Source organism: Heptranchias perlo, unplaced genomic scaffold (genome assembly GCF_035084215.1).
Source record: "Heptranchias perlo isolate sHepPer1 unplaced genomic scaffold, sHepPer1.hap1 HAP1_SCAFFOLD_54, whole genome shotgun sequence".
NCBI lineage: Eukaryota > Metazoa > Chordata > Chondrichthyes > Hexanchiformes > Hexanchidae > Heptranchias > Heptranchias perlo.
In genome coordinates, this window is record NW_027139559.1 from 6717224 (window position 1) to 6741712 (window position 24489).

Here is a 24489-nt window from a genome sequence, read left to right on the forward strand (position 1 = left end):
AGGCCCACCACAGCTACCTTGATTGCCAGGTTTGCCCATTTTGCAGGGCGATCATTTAGTTGAAGTCCAGCAGAGATCTTTAGTGCCGCCATTTTGAGCAACAATTCACACTTCTCGCCTGGAGACCAAATCCCGCCTCAATAGGTCAGATTATCAATAAAATGCAACATCCGAATCAGATTGAAGATCATTTCATGGCCCCATGCTGCTCATTTAAAATGGACTTTGTGTCCTCTGGGAAGTGCAGAGGATGGAGTATGAAATGGCATTTAGTTCCAGTGCTTAAAACCCTTCAGCTCTTCCTGTGATTTCACTAATTGAACAATTAGATTGAGTGGGTATTTCACCGCGTTCTTCAGCTCCTCTCTGAACTTAGTTTGGGTCAGGACATAAATACACGTGTTTGTGCAAGAACTGAGAAGCTGCAATATCTTTGCTGTGAGTTCTGTGATATAACCAGGGTCAGTATAGGAGTAATGAAACTGAATGTCTGCAATTCGCAGATAAATGTAAAATATACCCTGTGTTACCCATAACAATATAAAACTGACCGATATACTGAAGAGTAAAATGATGGATTTCTTTCGGTTCTCCATCTCTTCGTCCTTGTGAATCTCTCCATTGCTGCGAATCCGGAGTCCCCTGCCGACTCGACTGGACACTATAATACGTCTGACCGTCAGAACATTGAAAAGCAATATCAGGCAGAACGGGATAAAGGGGGTTAAGATTAGGTGAAACATCTCAAATGCAGCCCATGCGGTGGATTCACGGAAGCTCTGTTTAATCTCACAAAACCAGGGAACATTATCAATTACATATCGAGGTTTAAGTGTAAAGTACCAGGAGAGACTCTCTAAACAGCCCAGCACACTCACTGTTCCCAGAACCACAGCCGTCGTTTTCTCACTACAATATTTAGTTTTCAGATTCTCACAACAAATGGCCACAAATCGATCAAAGGTGAAAGCAACTGTGAACCAAACAGAAACCACCGTGGCTGCATTACTCAAGAAGATAAGTAAAGTACACACGGGAGTCATGTCCAGGAATGACCATGGGAGATGAAGCGCATTAATCCGATTCAATATTGGATCAGCAATAACGACCAGGAAATCGGCGACTGCCATTCCCACCAGGTAATGACTGGTACATTTGGAGAGACCGCACTTTCCTCGGGACAGGATCACAATCGCCACCAAATTAACTGGAAAGAGAGAAAGGGAAGCAGAGAAATTACTGATCAGACCTGGAGCAAAACAACAGTTTGAGAGGGTCTGGGGTGAAATTTCCAACTTTGTTGCTGCATCAAACTGTGGAAAGTGATTCATTGACAGGGGCTGGCACTAAACGGGAAAGGCATCTGGAGACCGAGCCAGTGAGTGAGATTGGGAGAGAGACAAGGAAAAGGACATGTAGGAGCTGGAAGGGCGTCAGGAGCGGATGGTTTGGCAAAGCGGATCAACTGAAGCAATGGATGAGGAGACAGAGGATTCAATGCATTGGGAGGAGAGGCTGGAATTCACAGGGAGAGACTGCAGCAGAGTGTTGGAGGAAATCTAATCTATAGGTCCCAATAACACAATCCAAATAATGCGTTCAACAATTCATTTTTGTGGATATTGGTGTCAGGGAACATGTGTTGGATACAAAAAGTGTTCAATAAATTTACCTTGTACAATCAATTAAAATTACATTTAACAGCATTAATTAAATCCACATCCTTGTTTATTGAATGCAGCTGAGCTTTAAAAATATAATGTCCTGCTAATTAATGATGATCAAGAAATTACTGATTCCATTTTTCAAGTAAATTTTAGTTATGTTTCGTGTTAAGTTGGAAAACAGGGAACATTCATAAAAACAGAGTGAGGACCCGAAAGGGTCTAAACATGAGGGGCGAGTCGCACAATAAAAACTCACCCAATCTGACCACATCATAATAACACCTTCAAGACACATTTTCTAAATTTAATTATTCTGGAAGTTTCTGCAGTTTATTCACACTGCACCTCTTGCTTTCCTCTCAGCCGCCGTCTCTATCACTCTACTCCCAAGTCCAATTTCATATCCGATTAAATCCTATCATCCTGCCCCTGCATTTTGTTCACCAGCCCCACCGACCCTATACTCAGTGACACTTCGTTCAATAGTGAAGTCACTGTGGAATAGTTCAATGTTTCCAGAGATCATCCAGATCTCCGCCTGTTCACCTACGCCAATCACTTCATCTGCAAATCATGGAATAAACAGAATCAAATGCCTCTTCCAGACAGATCTCACAATGATTGAGATTCCTTCTCCTGTAATTGTTAAGTAAAGTGTTAGATGGCGGGATTGTTCAATTAACAAAACGCCAATATCATACTTATAACCTACAGATAAATAGAAGGGCGCCAGATTCCACCTGATACAGTGCAAACTGATACAACATAACCTCAAAACATTTCATTTTACAATGAAGTCCAGTGACAGTCAGTGAATTTATCCACATTGAAGCTGAAAAGGAGATGTGAAAGAATCAGCAGCAAACTCAGTTCAGTAACCAGGCATCTGAAACGGCGTCAGATACACACATAATGAAATAATATTTCTTAACAGTGATAACTAATAAGTAGATTGAAATTCCAGTTAAACTGAAGCATGTCATTGGGGAGGGAGGACATTGTGCTGACTCCTTGTAACACTGATACCGTGAGCTGTCACATTATCAATCACTGACAGCAGATTGATGAAAAAGTATTCCATGACAGGTTAGCTCCACAACATTAAATTGTTAACAGCTTCTGACATTCTGATACCAGCTCTTAGCCCAGTCACCTGATCCCCATACATTCATTCGAAAGAATAATCCAGTAACAATGCCAATGTTGGATAAACAATGCCCATTTCCGATATGATGTATCTTCTACAAGACCAAACGTTTAGAATTTAAGGAGACACCATCATTCAATAATACATTAAGTACAGAGAATAATCCAGTAACAATACGAGGATTGGGAAAAACTACATTACAGTTATAATGCAGCTCCCACAAGACCGAAAGAGCAGAGACTTTACAAATTACATCATTCAACCGTTAAAACAGAACAGAACAGGCGACCGTGTAAAACATGCAGGGAGAAAAAAAAATTAATGCACCAACAGCAGCAGAGTTAACACCTGATTCCAATATCTTCAATAAAGATAAGTAACAATGCCAAAATTGGATACACAGAGGTCACTAGAAATAGAATGTAACTCCCATAAGACCGAATGTTTAGAAGCTAAGGACATACCATTATTCAACAAAACATTTCGTACAGAGAATAATCCAGTACCAATGCCAGGGTTGGACACTGAAAGAGAATATTACAGATATGATGCAGGTCCGACAAGACCGAAAGAGCAGAAATTTAACAAATTTAATCATTCAGCCGATGGAACAGAACAGGCGACTGCGTAAAACATGCAGCACAAAAAAATCCAGGTACAGCTGCAGAGTTAACATCGATTTACACCATTAACAGCTGGGATAACGGCGTACCCAGAACTCCAACGGCTGCAAGAACAGGATAATAAATGCGTTGTATCTGATGGATTACTGGATATCCCATTTCTTTGAGAAGCACTGGCTTTTGTTGTCATGGAAACTACAGCTCCGGCAGGCACTCTGATCTGATCCAATCAAACCAGCCCTGATTTAGATAGGAGATAAATGTCCACTGACATGGTTATACTCCTGACTATTGCTATTAGTTACAGTTAAAAGGCAGGTTGAGGATTGCAGTCCAGAAATAACTGTGGGTGAAATTAGGGGACGGACACTGAACGTGTCCCAATCACATTCCTCTCTCCGTTATTTTACCCGTTTATTCTACATTGGTTAAATGCTCCAGTAAATTTGGTCCCGTGCAAAACGGAGCTGAGCTCATGACCTGATTTGACGTCCATCACAAACGCCACGTGATTCACTCACCCGCCTCCATTCCTTCCTCGGCACATTGCCATTGAAACCCTCATCAATTCCTCTGTACCCTCCAGACTCCATTCATCCAATGCACTCCTGACCGCCACACAAACTTCACCTTCCTTAAACGTGAACTCGTCCAAATCTCTGTCGTCTGTGTTTAACCAGCACCAGGTCCTGCTCGGCCTCACTGGCTCTCACTTGCTCCCAGTTCCATATCACTTAGATTTAAAATTCTCATCCTTTCGTTTAAATTCATCCATGGACCACCCCTCCGCATCCCACTCCCCTTCTCCACACAAAAAAAATCATAAGAACACAAGAAATAGGTCGGGAGTAGGCCATCTGCTCCCTCGAACCTGCTCCACCATTCAACAAGATCACTGCTGATCTTCTACCTCACACCATTTTCCTGCACCATCTCCATATCCCTTTATGCCTTAAATATCTAGAAATCTATCTATCTCTGTTTTGAATGTACCCAAGGGCTGAGCAACAACAGCCCTCCGGGGTAGAGAATTTCAAAGATTCACTACCCTCTGAGTGAAAAAAAATTCTCCTCATCACAGTCCTAAATGGCCTACCCCTTATTCTGAAACTGTGATCCCTGGTTCTCGACTCCATAGGCAGGGGAAACAGCCTCTTTGCATCGACACGATAAGAATTGAGTATGTTTCAATGAGAGCAACTCTCATTCTTCGAAACTCCAGAAAAGACAGTCCCATTCTACTCAATCTCTGCTCATATGACAATCCCGCCATCCCAAGAATCAATCAAGTGAACCTTCGTTGCACTCCGCGAAGGCGATTACATCCTCTCTTAGGTAAGGAGAACGAAATTGTTCACAATACCCTAGGTGCGATCTCACCAAGGCCCTAGATAATTGCAGTAAGACATCCTTACTTCTGTATTCAAATCCTATTGAAATAAAGGCCAACATTTCATCTGCCTTACTAATTGCTTGCTGGACCTGCATGTTAGCTTTCAGTGACTCATGTACAAGGACATCAACATTTCCCAATCTCTCAACATTTAAAAAATAATCTGTATTTCTGTTTTTGCGAACGAAGTGGATAACTTCACATTGGTTTCACTTTATATTGCATCTGCCAGGTTCTTTCCCACTCACCTGGCCTGTCTATATCCCATTGAAGCCTCTTTGCATGCTCCTCATAACTCGCATTCCCACCTAGTTTTGCGTCATCAGCAAACGTGGAAATATTACATTTGGTCCCCTCATCTCAATCATTGATCAAGATTGGAAATAGTTGTGGCACCACGAGTCACACTCTGCCAACATGTAAAAGACCCGTTTATTCCTACTCTCTGTTTTCAGTCTGTTATCATAGAATCATAGAAGTTACATCATGGAAACAGGCCCTTCGGCCCAACATGTCCATGTCGCCCAATTTATACCACTAAGCGAGTCCCAATTGCCTCGACTTGGCCCATATCCCTCTATACCCATCTTACCCATGTAACTGTCCAAATGCTTTTTAAAAGCCGAAATTGTACCCGCCTCTACTACTGCCTCTGGCAGCTCGTTCCAGACACTCACCACCCTTTGAGTGAAAAAATTGCCCCTCTGGACACTTTTGTATCTCTCCCCTCTCACCTTAAATCTATGTCCCCTCGTTATAGACTACCCTACCATTTGGAAAAGATTTTGACTATCGACCTTATCTATGCCCCTCATTATTTTATAGACTTCTATGAGATCACCCCTTAACCTCCCACTCTCCAGGGAAAAAAGTCCCAGTCTATCTAACCTCTCCCTATAAGTCAATCCATCAAGTCCCGGTAGCATCCTAGGAAATCTTTTCTGCACTCTTTCTAGTTGAATAATATCCTTTCTATAATAGGGTGACCAGAACTGGACACAGTATTCCAAGTGTGGCCTTACTAATGTCTTGCACAACTTAACAAAGACATTCCAACTCCTGTATTCAATGTTCTGACAAATGAAACCACGCATGCCGAATGCCTTCTTCACCACGCTATCCACCTGTAACTCCACTTTCAAGGAGCTATGAACCTGTACTCCTAGATCTCTTTGTTCTATAACTCTCCCCAACGCCCTACCATTAACGGAGTAGGTCCTGGCCCGATTCGATCTACCAAAATGCATCACCTCACATTTATCTAAATTAAACTCCATCTGCCATTCATCGGCCCAATTTGATCAAGATCCCGTTGCAATCCTAGATAACCTTCTTCACTGTCCACAATGCCACCAATCTTGGTGTCATCTGCAAAATACTAACCATGCCTCCTAAATTCTCATCCAAATCATTAATATAAATAACAAATAACAGCGGACCCAGCACCGATCCCTGAGGCACACCGCTGAACACAGACCTCCAGTTTGAAAAACAACCCTCCACAACCACCTTCTGTCGTCAAGCCAATTTTGTATCCAATTGTCTACCTCACCTTGGATCCCTTGAGATTTAACCTTATGTAACAACCTACCATGCGGTACCTTGTCAACGGCTTTGCTGAAGTCCATGTAGACCACGTCTGCTGCACAGCCCTCATCTATCTTCTTGGTTATCCCTTCAAAAAACTCAATCAAATTCGTGAGACATGATTTTCCTCTCACAAAACCATGCTCACTGTTCATAATCAGTCCCTGCCTCTCCAAATGCCTGTAGATCCTGTCCCTCAGAATACCCTCAAACAACTTACCCACTACAGATGTCAGGCTCACCGGTCTGTAGTTCCCAGGCTTTTCACTGCCGCCATTCTTAAACAAAGGCACAACATTTGCTACACTCCAATCTTCAGGCACCTCACCTGGAGCTGTCGATAATTCAAATATCTCTGCTAGGGTACCCGCAATTTTCTCCCTAACCTCCCATAACGTCCTGGGATACATTTCATCAGTTCCCGGAGATTTATCTACCTTGATGCGCGTTAAGACTTCCAGCACCTCCCTCTCTGTAATATGTACACTCCTCAAGACATCACTATTTATTTCCCCAAGTTCCCTAACATCCATGCCTTTCTCAACCGTAAATACCGATGTGAAATATTCATTCAGGATCTCACCCATCTCTTGTGGTTCCGCATATAGATGACCTTGATGATCCTAAAGAGGCCCTACTCTCTCCCTAGTTACTCTTTTGCCCTTTATGTATTTGTAGAAGCTCTTTGGATTCTCCTTTGCCTGATCTGCCAAAGTAATCTCATGTCCCCTTTTTGACCTCCTGATTTCTCTCTTAACTCTACTCCGGCAATCGCTATACTCTTCAAGGGATCCACTTGATCCCAGCTGCCTATGCATGTCATATGCCTCCTTCTTCTTTTTGACTGGGTCCTCAATCTCCCGAGTCATCCAAGGTTCCCTAATTCTACCAGCCTTGCCCTTCACTTTATAAGGAATGAGCTTACCCTGAACCCTGGATAACACACTTTTGAAAGCCTCCCACTTACCAGACGTCCCTTTGCCTGCCAACAGACTCTCGAAATCAACTTCTGAAAGTTCCTGTCTAATACCATCAAAATTGGCCTTTCCCCAATTTAGAATTTTAACTTTTGGGCTAGACCTATCTTTCTCCATCGCTATCTTAAAACTAATGGAATTATGATCACTGGTCCCAAAGTGATCCCTCACGAACACTTCTGTCACCTGCCCTTCATTATTTCCCAAGAGGAGGTCAAGTTTTGCCCACTCTCTCGTCGGTCCATCCACATACTGAATGAGAAATTCCTCCTGAATACACTCAACAAATTTCTCTCCATCAAAGCCCCTAATGCTATGGCTGTCCCAGTCAATTTTGGAAAAGTTAAAGTCCCCTACTATTACCACCCTATTTTTCTTGCAGCTGCCTGTAATCTCCTTACATATTTGCTCCTCAATTTCCCGTTGACGATGTGGGGGTCTGTAGTACAATCCTATCAAAGTGATCTCTCCATTCTTATTTTTCAGTTCTACCCATACAGACTCAGTGGGCGAACCCTCGGATATATCCCCTCTCACTACCGCTGTGATGTTCTCCCTAATCAAGAACGCAACTCCCCCTCCTCTCTTACCTTCTGCTCTATCTTTCCGATAGCATCTGTACCTGGAACATTGAGCTGCCAGTCCTGCCCCTCCCTTAGCTATGTTTCAGTAATAGCTCTACCATCACCCTCCCATGTACCCATCCATGCCCTGAGTTCATCTGCCTTGCCCATCAGAGTTCTTGCATTGAAATAAATGCAGTTTAATCTAGACTTCCCTTGGTCTTTGCCCTGCTTTCTCAGACCATCTGTCCGGTCATGTTCTGTACACTCTCCCTTACTGCCTTTTGTTTCTGTCACCACTTTACTTGCCACTGACTTCCTGCATCGGTTCCCATCCTCCTGCCACATTAGTTTAAACCTTCCCAAACAGCGCTAGCAAACACCCCCCCCCCCCCCCCCCCCCAAGGACATTGGTTCCAATCCTGCCCAGATGCAGACCGTCCAATTTGTACTGGTCCCACCTCCCCCTGAACCGGTTCCAATGGCCCAGGAATTTGAATCCCTCCCTCTTGCACCATCTCTCAAGCCACGTATTCATCCTAGCTATCCTGTCATTGCTACTCTGACTAGCCCGTGGCACTGGTCGCAATCCTGAGATTACTACCTTTGAGGTCCTACTCTTTAGTTTAACTCCTAACTCCCTAAATTCAGCTTGTAGGACCTCATCCCTTTTTTTTACCTATATCGTTGGTCCTATATGCACCACGACAACTGGCTGTTCACCCTCCCCCTCCAGAATGTCCTGCAGCCGCTCCGAGACATCCCTGACCCTTGCACCAGGGAGGCAACATACCATCCTGGAGTCTCGGTTGCGTCCGCAGAAACGCCTGTCTATTCCCCTTACAATCGAGTCCCCTATCACTATAGCTCTGCCACTCTTTTTCCTGCCCTCCTGTGTAGCAGAGCCAGCCACGGCGCCATGAACCTTGCCGCTGTCACCTTCCCCTGGTGAGCCATCTCCCCCAAAAGTATCCAAAACAGTATACCTGTTTTGGAGTGAGATGACAGCAGGGGATCCCTGCACTGCCTTCCTACTCTTCCTCTGTCTGTTGGTCACCCATTTACTATCTCCCTCAGTATTTTTTTATTTCCGGTGTGACCAACTCACTGAACGTGCTATTCACGACTTTCTCAGCATCGCGGATGCCCCAAAGTGTGTCCATCCGCAGCTCCAGAGCCGTCAAGCGGTCAAACAGTAGCTGCAGCTGGACACACTTCCCGCAGGTGAAGGAACCAGGGGCACAGGAAGGATCCCTGAATTCCCACATCCCACAAGAGGAACATGACACGGGTCTGGGATCTCCTGCCATGACTTAAACCTTAAGTTTGCTTAACAACAACTACAATGTCAAGAAAGAAAAAGGAAAGAAAAACTACTTACCAGTCACCAGCCAATCACTTACCTATTGGCTGTGACTTTGTGCCTCCTGCAGCTGCAGTAGCTCGATCCTCCTCCTAGTCAACTTGCTTGCCCTCCTCACAGTGCCTCCTTTTTTTTTGATTGGAGGAGGAGGGAGGGAGGTAAACACAAGTGTAGTTAACCACTTCTCAATCCATGCCAGTATATTACCCCTCCCAATTCCATGTGATCTAACTTTGTTCACCAACCTCCTGTTTGGGACCTTATCGAAAGCCTTCTGAAAACCCATGTCTTCCAATATTTCAGCAACATAGTCACTTACATGAAAGTCTACATTGACCAGATCCATGCTGGCATTTTGTCAATGGCTGCTTGGTAATACGTTGTAATTCGATTTGTTGCGCTTGTGGCAGAAGCAGCTGTGGTGGGTCTTTCTCAACTGACATTCCATACAGTTTGCACATACTTCATCACAGGAATTGCTCGGTGGAGAAAGACAAACATCCATCTGGTTCACCTTTTACAATCCTGGTAGTTGCATGATACAAAGATAATGAAGTTGTTGCCCAATCACAGCAATCAATCTCCATCAATTGGTCTGCAACAGACCCAGAAATGAGACGAGAAAAACCCGGATGGCGGAGAGCTTTTGGAACCACAGATCCAAAGTCACCTTTTACCTTCCAAGTATGTTGCACTTGACACATGTCATGACTGAAATTACTCATGTATTGTATCCCACAATATATTTTCTGAAAGAAATCGATCGAATTTACTTTTGAATGAATCAATTCTAATAGCTTTCACCGTCTCCCGAGGGAGTCTGTCTCATCGATTGACAACTCGCTCACTGAAATAATGGGCCGGAATTTGCTCCGAGCTCTGAACGAATGCCATTTGCCGCTCTTTCGGTTTTTACTCACTCACAAACTTACCGCGGTCTTTACTGCGGGAACTTCCTCTCATGCAAACCTGAAAAGAGTCCAGCGATAACTCCAGCGAAGCTGGGAACCATGCGAGCGACCAGAGGAAATCACTCTCCGCTTGACCAATCAGATTGCAGCATTATTAACAAGCCGTGATGAGTCAGTGAAAATTGCAACGACTCAAAACCTGGAAGTGAAAGCTGCAACAGTAAAGTCATTGTACAAACAGTTAGAGGCAGTAAAATAAAGGGAGGGCAAGAAATGTTGAAAAAGACAGAGATAATAGAGACAAAGAAAAAGTTTTTTAAAATTATTTTTTTAAAATAAAGATGTCCAACAACTTTTAAAATTGCCATTTTAAAATTTAATTTTTTGGTGCCAGAGTGTTTGTTTGGCAGTCATTAAGACTTACCATGCTGGTAAAACTTAGTTTAGACATGATATAGTTGAGTGTACCTGCATTGTGGCGATACTAGTTAGTTTCTAGTTGGGCAGGAGAGCAAGTTAGCGCTGGTCCATTGATTCTATTGATTGCATCCATGAATGTCCCTTCAAGGTGATACTTTCAGATCGCTGGCGAACCAGGAATAGCAAGTTCCGGATTTCCGAGTTTTCCTGCGCATGTGCAGTCGCGCTGTTGGGCTCAATGTTATTTTGAAAGCAATTTCCGGACCATTAGTTCTGATTTTTTTTCCCTTCAAGCCCAGGCTTTGCCTGTGGTTCTCACTATCTCTGTATCCTTGTCCAGTCCTGCAATCCCCCCTCCAAATCTGGGTTCTTGTTAATCATCCCTTCCTTTCGTCCCACCATCGGTGGTCAATCCTTCAGCTACCAAGCACCACGCTCTGAAATTCCATTCCTGAACCTCTTTGATTTTCCATCTCCCTTTCCTCATTAAAATCCACCTATTGTACCAAGCTGTTGGTCATCCGTGAAGCATGAGCAAATCCGAGGAATTTCCTGACCTATGAGTGCTAATGATATGGATGGACTTTATATTAAAACCCAAAAATGCAAGGGAGCAGAAATCAAACAGTTAAAGTGGCAAAACTGTTTACGTATTCTGGTTAGCAGCCATATCTGCAGCAATATTAATTATGCAAAAAGACTGCATCTTAGCGGGGTGGGGGAGCACGCGGGACATGAAAATCCATAGGTTGTTCAGCAAAAATAATTGGGAACTTATCATGTAGGTAATTCATTTATATGGATACAGATTTACGAAATTTTACAGTTTTCAGTATTTCCCTATTAAAAAAAGGCTATTCCTGTATAAAATTAGATAATATGACTATTAATGGGGTGGGGTTGAGGTCAAAGTGGCTTTTTTAGTTTTAAGTATATAGCTTTAAACAATTTATAGCTCTTGAAATGTTTAAAAGTTAAACATTAATTGTGTAAAATGTTTAGCAGTTCGGATTATGCAATACAAAATGTGTCCTTTTGTGCTACGTGCTGTGTAAAATATCTGCTTGCTTTCTGGATCAACGTGGATGAATCGTTGCATTGTATTTACTATAGTCACTGACATTTTATGATCCTGATCACTTCATGAAGTCTTTGAACTCTCTACTGTTGGTCATATAGTCAAATAAAATCATTAACATCACCTGATAAGGGGGAACCAGCATCACGGACATGGATGCAGTGCAGGAAAAAGTTCAATGCTTTGACATGAGTGGTCAAGGTGAGTGAGGTCAACTGTGAAGTGGCGACTCATACCAACTGCACCACGCAATACATCCTCCTAACCCCCACATACCAACAAACTCTGTCCATCAGTATTCAACCCTTCCAATCAAATGCTTCCTCTAACCCTTACACATTACCATTGTTTCAAGCTGCCCATCCACAACTCACAGGCCACACACACTGGCTGCTATTCAACCATTAGAGGCACATCAACCAAACACACGTCCCGTTTTTTGCAGGACACGGTGGCGCATATCAAGAGGCAGCAAGTGGCAATGTCAACCAGCCCGTTGTTTCGGCGCTACATAGCTCTGTTTCATCCAAGGTGGCGTCTTGGATGTACACGCACGTTTCCTGCCTGACGTGCACCAGGCACCATCTTGGTATAGCAGTTAGCGCAGGCGCAGATAATGACGCTGGAATCATGTAAACAATGGGCGCCACACAGCACAATTTAGTGACAAACGTTTCAAGCCTGTGCATAGTTCTGGTCTCCATATTATAAAAAGCATATAGAGGCAATGGAGAAGGTCCAAAAAAGATTCATAAGAATGAGACCAGAACGGAGGGTTTATAACTATCAGGAAAGACTCAACAGACTGGGACTTTTTTTCCCGAGAAAAGAGGTGACCCAATAGAGGTCATTACAATTATGAAGAGTTTTGATACGGTGACTGCAGAGCAGATGCTTCCACTTGTGGTGAATCCAAACCTTGGGTTCATCAATATAAAATTGCCACTAATCAATCGAATAAGGAATTCAAGAAAAACTTTTTTACACAGAGAGTGGATAGAATGTGGAACCTGCCACCACATGGGGTGGTTGAGGCGAATAGAATAGATGCATTTCAGGAGAAGCCAGATAAATATACAGAATCATAGAATCATAGAATGGTTAGAACACGGAAGGAAGCCATGCCCCCACCGAGCCGGTGCCGGCTCTTTGTAAGAGCAAACCAGTTGGTCTGATTGTCATGCTCTTCCATTTTATTCCCTTATCCAATTCCTTTTTGGAAGCCACGCTTGAATCTGCTTCCACCATCCGTTCAGGCAGCATTCCATATCAGAACTACTCGCTGGGAGTAACTGCCACATGCTGATTGGGTTAGATGAGGTGGGGTTTCTGTGTTGTAAATTCTATGCAGAATCTATGTAAAATCTTTGTATTGTTACATCCCTGGTTTATGCCATCATAGCGTCCGATATTGGACAATTTAGAAACACGAATATCAAGTTCAGATTATCAGCATATTGTTACATCCCTGGGATATACTGGTGTAGTGTGAAATAGTGTACAATGCAGAAACACGACTATCCAGTGCAGATTATTACGGGGACCATGTCTACATCACTGGGTTACAGCAATTCAAAACTTATGCCACGGTACACTTTCTTCCAAATGCCCTTAATTGTTGTCAATTTAAAATATTTATTCCATTTGCTCTTAAACGATGTAGTGGTTAAAGATGCAATTGCATCTTTTCTGTTCGTTCCATTCCCCGGAGTAAAACATTCCATGCTCCAAAAAACCGCTGCCTGAAGAATTTACATTTAACACTTTAACGATGAGCTGAAATTCTCACTGATCCTATAAATCAGAGGATACAGTAATTCTCAATGACTCTATCAGACACCTTCATAATGGGAGTCTCCTCTTTTCAGTTCCCGTGGAAATAATCCCAGTATTTCAACTCTTTCATAGTCGATTTCCCTTCCCTGGCCTCATTCGAGTCATTCTACATTGTGTCCACGATGGCTTTCATTTTGTTTCTGTAATTGGGCACCAAAACTGCACACAATACTCTGGAACTACGGGCTTTAACCATAGAGAATAATTAATAACAGCTTCATCCTGGTCATCATCCCCAGAGAGCAGTAAAACGGACTCTTGCCAGAGAAAAAAAGCCAAATATCGAATAAAGTTTCATCTTAGTCAATGTTGCTGCTCTCCTCTTAGATAAAGGACTCCCTGAAGGCTGATTCATTGCTGTGCAAACCTAATTCAGTGGGATGTCTGTAAATTGAAAAGTTATGCTGTTCGAACGAAACGATGCCCACGAGTAGTTTCCAGTGTTAATTTATCTCAACAAATCCGTCAATCATATAAATCAATTTCTGGTACAAGAATATCAGCGTAGAAATTAGTTCTGCTCCTAAAATGGACAATAAATGAACACATTCCAATGAAAATCAGCAACAACTTGCATTCATAGACCGCCTTTTGTATAATAAACATTCCCAAGGGGATTCACAGAGGAGTGAGGGAAAACGATCGGGTTTAAGGAGGGTGTAAAAGGAGGAGATATAAATGGAGAGAAGGAGATGATACGGTTGGTTATCAAGAGTAGAATTTAGATGTCTGAAAGAATGGCCAACAATGGAGGGATAAAGTGAGTGGAGGATGACAAAACATACTTGCTAATAACTTGCATTTATATAGCGCCTTTAACATAGATAATTAACCTAAGACGACTAAGTGAGATATCATTAGATACAAAATGGATCCCCGGCTAAAGAAGGAGATATTAGGAGGGATGGGAAAAGCTTGAAGCAAGAGATGAGTTTTCTGGAAGGTCTGAAAGAAGGTAAGGATTTGCATTTATAGATTGTCTTTCCAGACAAGGGCAAAGAGGGGGAGGAATTCCTGAAATGTGTTCAAGAGAACTTTCTGGAACAGTGTGTTACAAGCCCAAAGAGGATGGAAACAGTCCTAGATCTAATTCTGGGGAATGAGGTGGGATAGGTAGAGTATGTTTCAGTCGGGGATGATTTGGGGAACAGTGATCATAATATCATTAAGTTTAGAATAATTAAGGGACAGGACAAGGTACAATCAAATGTGAAAATGATTAACTGGAGGAGGGTCAATTTCAGTTAGTGTAATGGAAATCTTGCCCAGGTGGATTAGAAACGAAATTTGTCGGCAAAACTGTAATTGAACAATGGAAAGCTTTCAAGGAGGAGTTGGTTCGGGTATAGAATAGACACATCCCTACGAGGGGGAATGGAAGAACATCCAAAGCTAGAACTCCCTGGATGATTAAATATTTAGAGATTAAAATGAAAAAGAAAGCGGAGGCTCATGACGAATTTAAGCTTCATAATCCTGTACCGAACCAGGCTGAAAAGAAAAAATACAGAGGAGACCTAAAAAAGGGGCATAAGAGTGCGTATGAGAATCCATTAACGCTAAAATAAAGGGGAATCCAAAGTCTTTTTGTACATATAAATAGTAAAAGGGTAGTCAAAGGAAGCGTTGGTCCGATTAGGGACATAAAAGGAGATCCTATTATGAAGGCAGAGGGCATGGCTCAGGTACTGAATAAATACTTCACATCCGTCTTCACTTCAGAAGAGGATGCTGCCATTCGAGCTTTAAAGGAGACGGTAATAGCGATTTTGGAAAGGATGAAAATAGATAAAGAGGATGTACTTAAAAGATTGGCAGGACTCAAAGTAGAAAAGTCATCCGCTCCGGATGGGATGCATCCTTGCTGACTGAGGGAAGTTGGAATGAAAATTGCGGAGGCTCTGGCTGCAATTTCCCAAATCCTCCTTAGATTATGGGGATGGTGCCAGAGTACGGGAGGATTGCAAATGTTGCAACCTTGTTCAAAAAAATAGGAGAGGGGTGAATCCAAAATTACAGGCCAGTCAGCCGAACGTCGGTGGTGGGGAAATTTAAGAGGAAATAATCCGGGAGAAAACTAATTGGGACTTGGAAAAGTCTGGGCCAATAAATGAAAGTCAGCGCGGATTTGTTAAAGGAAAATTGTGTTTACGAACTTGAATGAGTTCTTTGATAAAGTAACGGAAAGGTTTGATGAGGGTCATGCGGTTGCAGTTGTGTTTATCAAGGCAGCATTTGACCGACTGTGGCACCAAGGAGCCCGAGTGAAATTGTAGTCAATGGGAATCAGGGGGAAAACTCTCCAGTGGTTGGAGTCATACCTGGCACAAAGGAAGATGGTAGTGGTTGTTGGAGGCCAATCATCTCAGCCCCAGGACATTGCTGCAGGAGTTCCTCAGGGCAGTGTCCTAGGCCCAACCATCTTCAGTTGCTTCATCAATGACCTTCCCTCCTTCATAATTTCAGAAGTGGTGATGTTCACTGATGATTGCACAGTGTTCAGTTCCATTCGCAACTCCTCAGATAATGAGGCAATCCATGCACTGAATCCAGGCTTGGGCTGATATGTGGCAAGTAACATTCACGCCAGACAAGTGCAAGGCAATGGCCATCTCCAAAAATAAAGAGTTTAACCACCTCCCCTTGACATTCAGCGGCATTACCATCACCGAATTCCCCGCCATCAACATCCTGGGGGTCACCACTGAGCAGAAACAAAACTGGACCAGCCACATAAACAGGGTGGCGGCAAGAGCAGGTCAGAGGCTGGGTATTCTGCGGCGAGTACTCACCTCCTGGCTGCCCAAAGCCTTTCCACCATCGACAAGGCACAAGTCAGATGTGTGATGGATTATTGTCCACTTGCCTGGATGAGTTTAGCTCCAACAACACTTAAGAAGCTCGACACCATCCAGGACAAAGCAGCCCGCTTGATTGGAACCCCATCCACCAGCCTAAACATTCAATCCCTTCACTACCAGTACACCGTTGCTGCAGTCTTTACCATCTACAGGATGCCCTGCAGCAACTCGCCAAGGCTTCTTCAACAGTAACTCCCAAAACCGCGACCACCACCACTTCGAAGGTCAAGAGCAGCAGGCTCATGGGAACAACACCACTGCACGTTCCCCTCTATGTCACACACTATCCCGACTTGGAAATATATCGCCGTTCCTTCATCGTCGCTGGGTCCAAATCCTGGAACTCCCTTCTTAACAGCACTGTGGGAGAACCATCACCACACGGACTGCCGCAGTTCAAAAAGGCGGCTCACCACCACCTTGAAAGGGCAATTAGGGATGGGTAATAAATGCTTGCCTTGCCAGCGATGCCCACACCGGCGTTCTGTTTTAGACGAGCCACAACTTCCTCCAGTTGAAAATTGGGACGTCATGACCTTTGGCCCCACAATCTCCACATTCTTGCCACGGATTCCATCACCACCCCTGGCTTTTTGATTGGTGAGTCGATCACCAATTATGCAAGCCTTTACTGACCTGAATTGGATTCCAGTCTCCTGAGCATGCTGTTCAATTTTATTGTTTTCTTTCAAATTAATCCACCAGGGCCTCGCCCCTCCCTAACTCTGTCAGAGGGTCAGTAATGAGGCAGCGCTTTACTGTTGGAGGTGCCGACTTTCATACGATGTGTCAATCCGCGGCTCCATCTGCTCTCTCAGGTAGATGTGAAAGATCCCACGGCACTATTCGAAAAAGAGCAAGGGTCCGCGGTGAATTGTCAATATTTATCCCTCAAACAACATTACTAAAACCGATTTTCTGGGAAGTTATCTCATTGCTGTTTGTGGGAGATTGCTGTGTCAACATTGGCTGCAGTGTTTCCTACATTGCCACAGTGACTAGGCTACAAATTGTACTTCATTGACAGTAAAGTGTATTGCGACGTCCTGAGGTACCATAGTATTATAGCAGATACAGCACAGGATGAGGCTATTCGCCCCATCGTGAATGTGCCAGCTCTTTGAAAGAGCTATCCAATTAGTTGCATTGCCCGGCTCTTTCCCGATAGCCGCGTAAATTTTTCCCTTCAAGTATTTATCCAATTCGCTTTACATCGTTCACCTGAGGAAGGAGGAAGCCTCCGAAAGCTTGTGAATTTAAAATAAAATTGCTGGACTATAACTTGGTGTTGTAAAATTGTTGACAATTGTCAACCCCAGTCCATCACTGGCATCTCCACATCTCCACCGGCATCTCCACCGGCATCTCCACATCATGACCACCATTTCAGGCAGTGCTTTACAGAACATTACAGCTCGCTGCGTAACAGAATGTTTCCTCATGTTGCCTCTGGCTTTGTTGCCGATCTCCTTAAGTTTGTGCCCTCTGGTAACCGACCCGTCGACCGCTGACAATCTTTTATCCATTTTTACTATGTCAAAACCGTCCATGATTTTTCACACCTCTATAAAATTTCCTCTTAATGTTCTTTGTTCCAAGGAGAACAACTCCAGCTTCTCCAGTCCCTCCACATTACTGAAATCCTTCATCCCTGGAACCTTTGTAGTAAATCTCTTCTGCACCGTCTCCAAGATCTTGACATCCTTCCTAAAGTTTGGTGCCCAAGAATTGGACACAATACTCCAGCTGAGGCCTAACCAGTATTTTTCTTTGGTTTGGCATAACTTCCTTCCCTCTATTAATAAAGCCCGGGATCCCATATGCTTTTTTTAACAGGCTTCTGAACTTATCCTGCCAACTTCAAACATATGTGAATGCACACCCGCTGGTCTCTCTGTTCTTTCACTACTTTTAAAATTGTACCAGTTAGTTTATATTGGCTCTCCTCATTCTTCCGAACAATATGCATCACTTCACACTTCTCTGCGTTAAATTTCATCTGCCATGGGTCTGCTTATTTCACCAGTCTGTCTATGTCCTCTTGAAGTCTGTTCCTACTCTCCATATTGCTTCCTACAATTCTGAGTTTCGTTTTACGTGCAATCTTTGAAATTATACCCTCTATACCCGAGTCCAAGTCGTTAATATATATAAAAAAGAGCAGTGGCCCCAATACTGACCCCCGGGGAGCACCACTGTATACTTCCCTCGAGTCTGTTAATCAACCGTCCACCACTGTTCTCTGCTTTCTCTCCCTCAGGAAATTTTGTATCCACACTGCCACTGTCCCTGTAATGCCATGGGCTTTAATTTTGCTGACAAGTCTGTCATGTGGTACTTTAACAAACGCATTCTGAAACTCCATATTTGTTTTTTATTCATTCATGGGATGTGGGCGTCGTTTGCAATTTCTGACCTTATGATGGAGGGAAGGTCATTGATGAAGCAGCTGAAGATGGTTGGGCCTCGGGCACTGCCCTGAGGAACACCTGCAGCAATGTCCTGGTGCTGAGCCGACCGGCCTCCAACAACGACTACCATCTTCCTTTGTGCAAGGTATGACTCCAGCCAATAGAGAGTTTCCCCCCCTGATTCCCATTGACTTCAATTTTACTCGGGCTCCTTGGGGCGACATTCGGTAAAATGCTACCTTGAGGTCAAGGGCAGTCACTCTCACCTCACCTCTGGAATTCAGCTTTTTTGTCCATGTTTGGACCAATGCTAAGGTCTGGAGCCGAATGGTTGGCGGAACCCAAACTGAGCATCGGTGAGCAGGTTATGGGTGAATAAGTGTCGCTTGACAGCACGGTCGACGACACCTTCCATCACTGTGCTGATGATTGAGTGCAGTCTGATGGGACGGTAATTGGGTCGATTGGATTTGTCCTGATTTTTGTCTGCAGGACACACCTGGGCAATATTCCAAATTGTCGGCTAGATGACACTATTGTAGCTGTACTGGAAGAGTTTGATCAGAGGCGCGGCTCGTTTACAACGTCTCCTCCTCCCGTTAGTTGTTTGATTGTCCACCACCATTCAAGACTGGATGTGGCAGGACTGCAGAGCTTTGATCTGATCCGTTGGTTGTGGAATAGCTTCGATCTGTCTTTTGCATGTTGCTTCCGCTGCTTCGCCTGCATGTAGTCATGCGTTGTAGTTTTACCAGGTTGGCAGCTCGCTTTCAGGTACGCCTGGTGCTGCTCCTGGCATGCTCTTCGACACTCCTCATTGAACCAGGATTGATCACCTGGCTTGTTGGTAATGGTTCAGTGAGGGATATGCCGTGCCATGAGGTTACAGATTGTGCTGGAATACAACTTCTGCTGCTGCTGATGGCCACAGCGCCTTATGGATGCCCAGTTTTGAGCTGCTAGATCTGTCCTGAATCTATCCCATTTAGCACGGTGGTAGTGCCACACAACACTTCGGAAGGTGTCCTCAGTGTGAATCATAGAATCATAGAAGTTACAACATGGAAACAGGCCCTTCGGCCCAACATGTCCATGTCGCCCAGTTTAAACCACTAAGCTAGTCCCAATTGCCTGCACTTGGCCCATATCCCTCGATACCCATCTTCCCCATGTAACTGTCCAAATGCTTTTTAAAAGACAAAATTGAACCCGCCTCTACTACTGCCTCTGGCAGCTCGTTCCAGACACTCACCACCCTTTGAGTGAAAAAATTGCCCCTCTGGACCCTTTTGTATCTCTCCCCTCTCACCTTAAATCTATGGCCCCTCGTTATAGACTCCCCTACCTTCGTCTCCACAAGGACTGTGCGGTGGTCATGCCTACCAATACTGTCATAGACAGATGCATCCACGTCCGGTAGATTGGTGAGGACGAGGTCAAGTCGGTTTCACCCTCGTGTTGGTTCACTCACCACCTGCCGCAGGCCCAGTCTGGCAGCTAAGTCCTTCAGGGCTCGGCCAGCTCGGTCAGTCGTGGTGCTGCCGAGCCACTCCTGAACATTCAAGACCCCCATCCAGCGTAAATTTTGTGACCTTGCCATACTCACTGCTGCCTTCAGGTGGTGCTCAACATGGAGGGGGGCTGATTCATGAGCTGAGGGAGTGCGATCGGTGGTAATCAACAGGAGGTTTCCTTGCCCATTTTTGACCTGATGTCATAAGATTTCATGGGGTCCGGAGTCAATGTTACGGACACCCAGGGCCACTCCCTCCTGACTGTATATCACTGTACCACCACCCCTAGTCGGTCTGTCTTGCCGGTGGGACAGGACATACCCAGGGATGGTGTAGGAAGAGTCTGGGACGTTGGCTGAAAGGTATGATTCTGTGAGTATGGCTATGTCATGCTGTTGCTTGACTAGTCTGTGTGATAACTCTTCCCAATTTTCGCACAAATCCCCAGATATTAGTGAGGAGGACTTTGGAGGGGCGACTGGGTTTGGTTTGCCTTTTTCGTGTCTGGTGCCTCGTGGCTCCATGCCGTGTGGTCTGTCCGGTTTCTTGCTTATGATGACTTTGTGTAGCGAGATTGTACAACTGAGTGTCTTGCTAGGCCACTTCAGAGTGTGATTAAGAGTAGTTTCATGGTAGTTTCAGAGCCACCATTACTGACACTAGTTTTTTTTTATTCTAGATTTTATTTAACTAATTGAATTTAAATTCCCCAGCTGTTACGGCGGGATTTGAACTAATGATTCCGGATTAGTTGTCCAGTAATATTACCTCCATGCAACCGTATCCTTAATTTGAATGAGGAGGTCACGGGTCGGTTTGCTGTCGATGTGGAGATGGGACAGGTTGGGCAATGGAGAGATGTAAGCGAATTTTAAATTTGAGTGGTATGGAACTGTGAACCAGTGAGGGTCAGTGAGGTCAAGCTGGACTTGGTGGTGGTTGGAAGGTGGAGATTGTGTGGCCCGCCAGGAGTGCATTGGAGGAATGGAGCCTGGAGGGAGAGAGACATTGATGAGGGATTAGTGGCAATGGGCCGAGGAAGGAATGGAGGCGGCTGAGGGAATCACAGGGTCTTTGTGATGGAGGTTAAATCGGGTCCTGAGCTCAGATCCGTGTTCCATGGCGACAATTTTACTGGAGCCGTTAACCAATGTAGAATAAAAAGGTAAACATTTGCAGTGAAATAGCGGAGAGAGGAGTGTCAATGGGGAACTTTCAGTGTCCGTCCCCTAATATCACCCACAGTCATTACTAGACTGCAATCCTCAACCTGCCCTTTAACACGTTCAGTGTCCGTCCCCTGATATCACCCACGGTCATTTCTACGCTGCAATCCTCAACCTGCCCTTTAACTGTCCTCGTATCAGAGACTCAAATTCATATTTTAACTGGGAAACTTCAGGAACAGAGTGAAACGGGTCTGTTTATGTCCCTGGATTCAGTGTACACTGCGGAGAAATGTCTACAAATTATAAATGAATCGCCAGGAGTGAACATAGTCAATACAATTAGAGGAAAACTGCAAATGAAGCCTCTCATAATTGTTGGATCAGTCCTGTGTGATTACAGCTTTTAACTTTATTCCTGAGAGAGGTCTGATTAATTTAATGTCTTGGACTTTGAGATGCTTATGATATTTCGACCACATTATTTACATCGGAGTCATAGCTGCCTCTGTAATGTGTTTGTTCAATAGACTGTAAATGATGGCAGTCATCAGAGTATAACGTTGTCATTGGAGAATTAATCCCTGTTTATATCAGGGCTTGTTGGAATGGATCAGCTCAGATTGCCCGCCCGAGTTGTGGTGTCCAGACCAACAGAAGTCAGTGCTTCTCACAGAAATGGGATATCCAGTAATCCAACAGATAGAACGCATTTATTATCCTGTTCTTGCAGCCTTCGGAGTTCCGGGTAAGCCGTTTACCTCAGCTGTTAATGGTGTAAATTGATGACTCTGCTGCTGTACTTAGCAATTTATTTTCTCCCTGCATGTTTTACACAGTCGCCTGTTCTGTTCTATCTACTGAATGAAGGAATGTGTTAATTCTCTGCACTTTCAGTAGTGTAGGAGTGTCATTATATCTGTATTGACCTTTGTATGTCCAGCCGTGGCGTTGTTACTGGATAATTGTCTGTACTGAATGTTGTGTAATGGTATGTCCATAGATTCTAAACGTTCGGTCTTGTAATAGTTACATCATATCCTTAGTGACCTTTGTGTATCCAACTCTACCATTGTGACTGGGTTATTCTCCACTGAATGTATTGGAATCAGGTGTCTGGGCAAAGAGCTGGTATCAGACCATCAGAAGTTGTTAACAGTTTAATGCTGTAGAACTATCCTGTCCTGGAATATTTTTTCATTGCTATGTTTTCAGTGATTGATTATGAGACAGCTCAGCGTCTCAGTGTTACATGGAGGCAGTGCAATATCCTCCCTCCCCAATAATATGCTTCAGTTAAACTGGGATTACATTGTATTGATTGGTTATCACTGTTGTGAAATATTATTTCATTATGTGTGTATCTGACGCCGCTTCAGATGTCTGGTTACTGAACTGAGTTTGCTGCTGACACTTTCACATCTCCTCCTCCGCTTCACTGTGGATAAATTCACGGACTGTCACTGGACTTCACTGTAAAATGAAAAGTTTTGAGGTTATGTTGTATCAGTTTGCACTGTATCAATTGGAATCAAGAGCCCTTCTTTTTATCTGTAGATTATAAGTATGATGTTGGCATTTTGTTAATTGAACAATCCCACCATCTAACACTTTACTTTATAATTACAGGAGAAGGAATCTCAATTATTGTGAAATCTGTCTGGAAGAGGCATTTGATTCTGTCTTTTCCATGATTTGTAGATGAAGTGAACAGTGTAGGTGAACAGGTGGAGACTTGAATGATCTGTCGGAACATTAAACTGTTCAACAGAGGCATCACTATTTAACAAACTGACACTGAGAATAGGATCGGTGCAACAAGTGGATGGTGAGCAGAATGCAAGGGCAGGATGATAGGATTTAATCGGATATGAAAATGAAGTTGAGAAGGAGATTAGAGTGAGTGATAGAGAGGGCGACTGAGAGGGAAAGCGAGTGGCTGTGGTGTGAATAATTTATCAGAATGAACTGTTGAAACTTCTAGTACATTTAAACATAGAGAGTGTAACTTGAAGGTGTTATTATGATGTTGTCAGTTTGGGCGAGTTTTGATTCTAGGACTCGCTCCTCATGTTTGTATCACTGTCAGGTCCTCACTCCGTTTTCGTGAATGTTCCTTGTTTCCCAACAAATCTCTGAACATAATTAAAATTTACTTAAAGAGTAGAATCTGTAATTTCGTCATCGCATTGGATTATTCGGATACTGCAGTTTTAAAGCTCGGAAGGATTCAATAAAAAACAAGGTCGATTTAATAAATACTTTTAAATTTAATTTTAATTGAATGTACAAAGTAATGTTAATTAACACATTTTTTTACCCAACACATGTTCCCTGACACCAATAACCACAGAAATGAACTGTTAACTCTCCGAGTTGGATTGTGTTATTGGGACTTAAAGATTAGATTTCCTCTAACGCTCTGCTGCAGTCTCTCCATGTGAATCCCAGCCTCTCCTCCCACTGCAATTGAATCATCTGTCTCCTCATCAGTTGCTTCAGTTGATCAACATTCCCAAACCATCTGCTCCTGACTCCCCTCCAGCTCCGACATGTTATTTTCCTTATCTGCTTCCCAATCTCACTCACTGGCTCGGTCTCCAGCTGCCTTTCCCGTTTACTGCCAGCCTCTATCGGCTGTCTTAACCCAGAGCAACAAACCAGCCGCATATCTTCCTGTCCCCTCATCTTCCCGACATTCGCTCCATTTCCCGTCCGTCTAGAGGCCAAATCCGGCTTTAATGCGCTCTATTCCTACTCGGTAAAACCCCTTCTTCCTTCACCACCGACACTGCGCCCTCACTCGGCCCTTCCAGTGGACACGGTGCTCACTTTGTTCACTTTCTGTATCGATTTCCCAATTCATTTCTCTGCCCGGAAACGCTGCCCAATTCAATGAACTAGTTTCCACCGTTCGATGCAGCAAGAAAGCGGGAAATTTCACCCCAGATCCTCCCAAACTGCTGCTTTGG

The 24489-nt window shown here is 43.9% G+C and overlaps 1 protein-coding gene across 1 annotated transcript; it reads right to left on the reverse strand.

The window, feature by feature from the left end:
- Positions 1-269: 269 nt before the first annotated feature.
- Positions 270-1130, reverse strand: LOC137315211 (atypical chemokine receptor 3-like). The gene has a single exon (XM_067980084.1). It carries the CDS (start codon positions 1128-1130, stop codon positions 270-272), a length of 861 nt encoding a protein of 286 aa, XP_067836185.1.
- Positions 1131-24489: the final 23359 nt, after the last annotated feature.

Coding starts and splice junctions, on each gene's coding strand:
- LOC137315211 (XM_067980084.1), bottom strand. CDS start 1,130: ATGGCAGTCGCCGATTTCCTGGTCGTTATTGCTGATCCAATATTGAAT.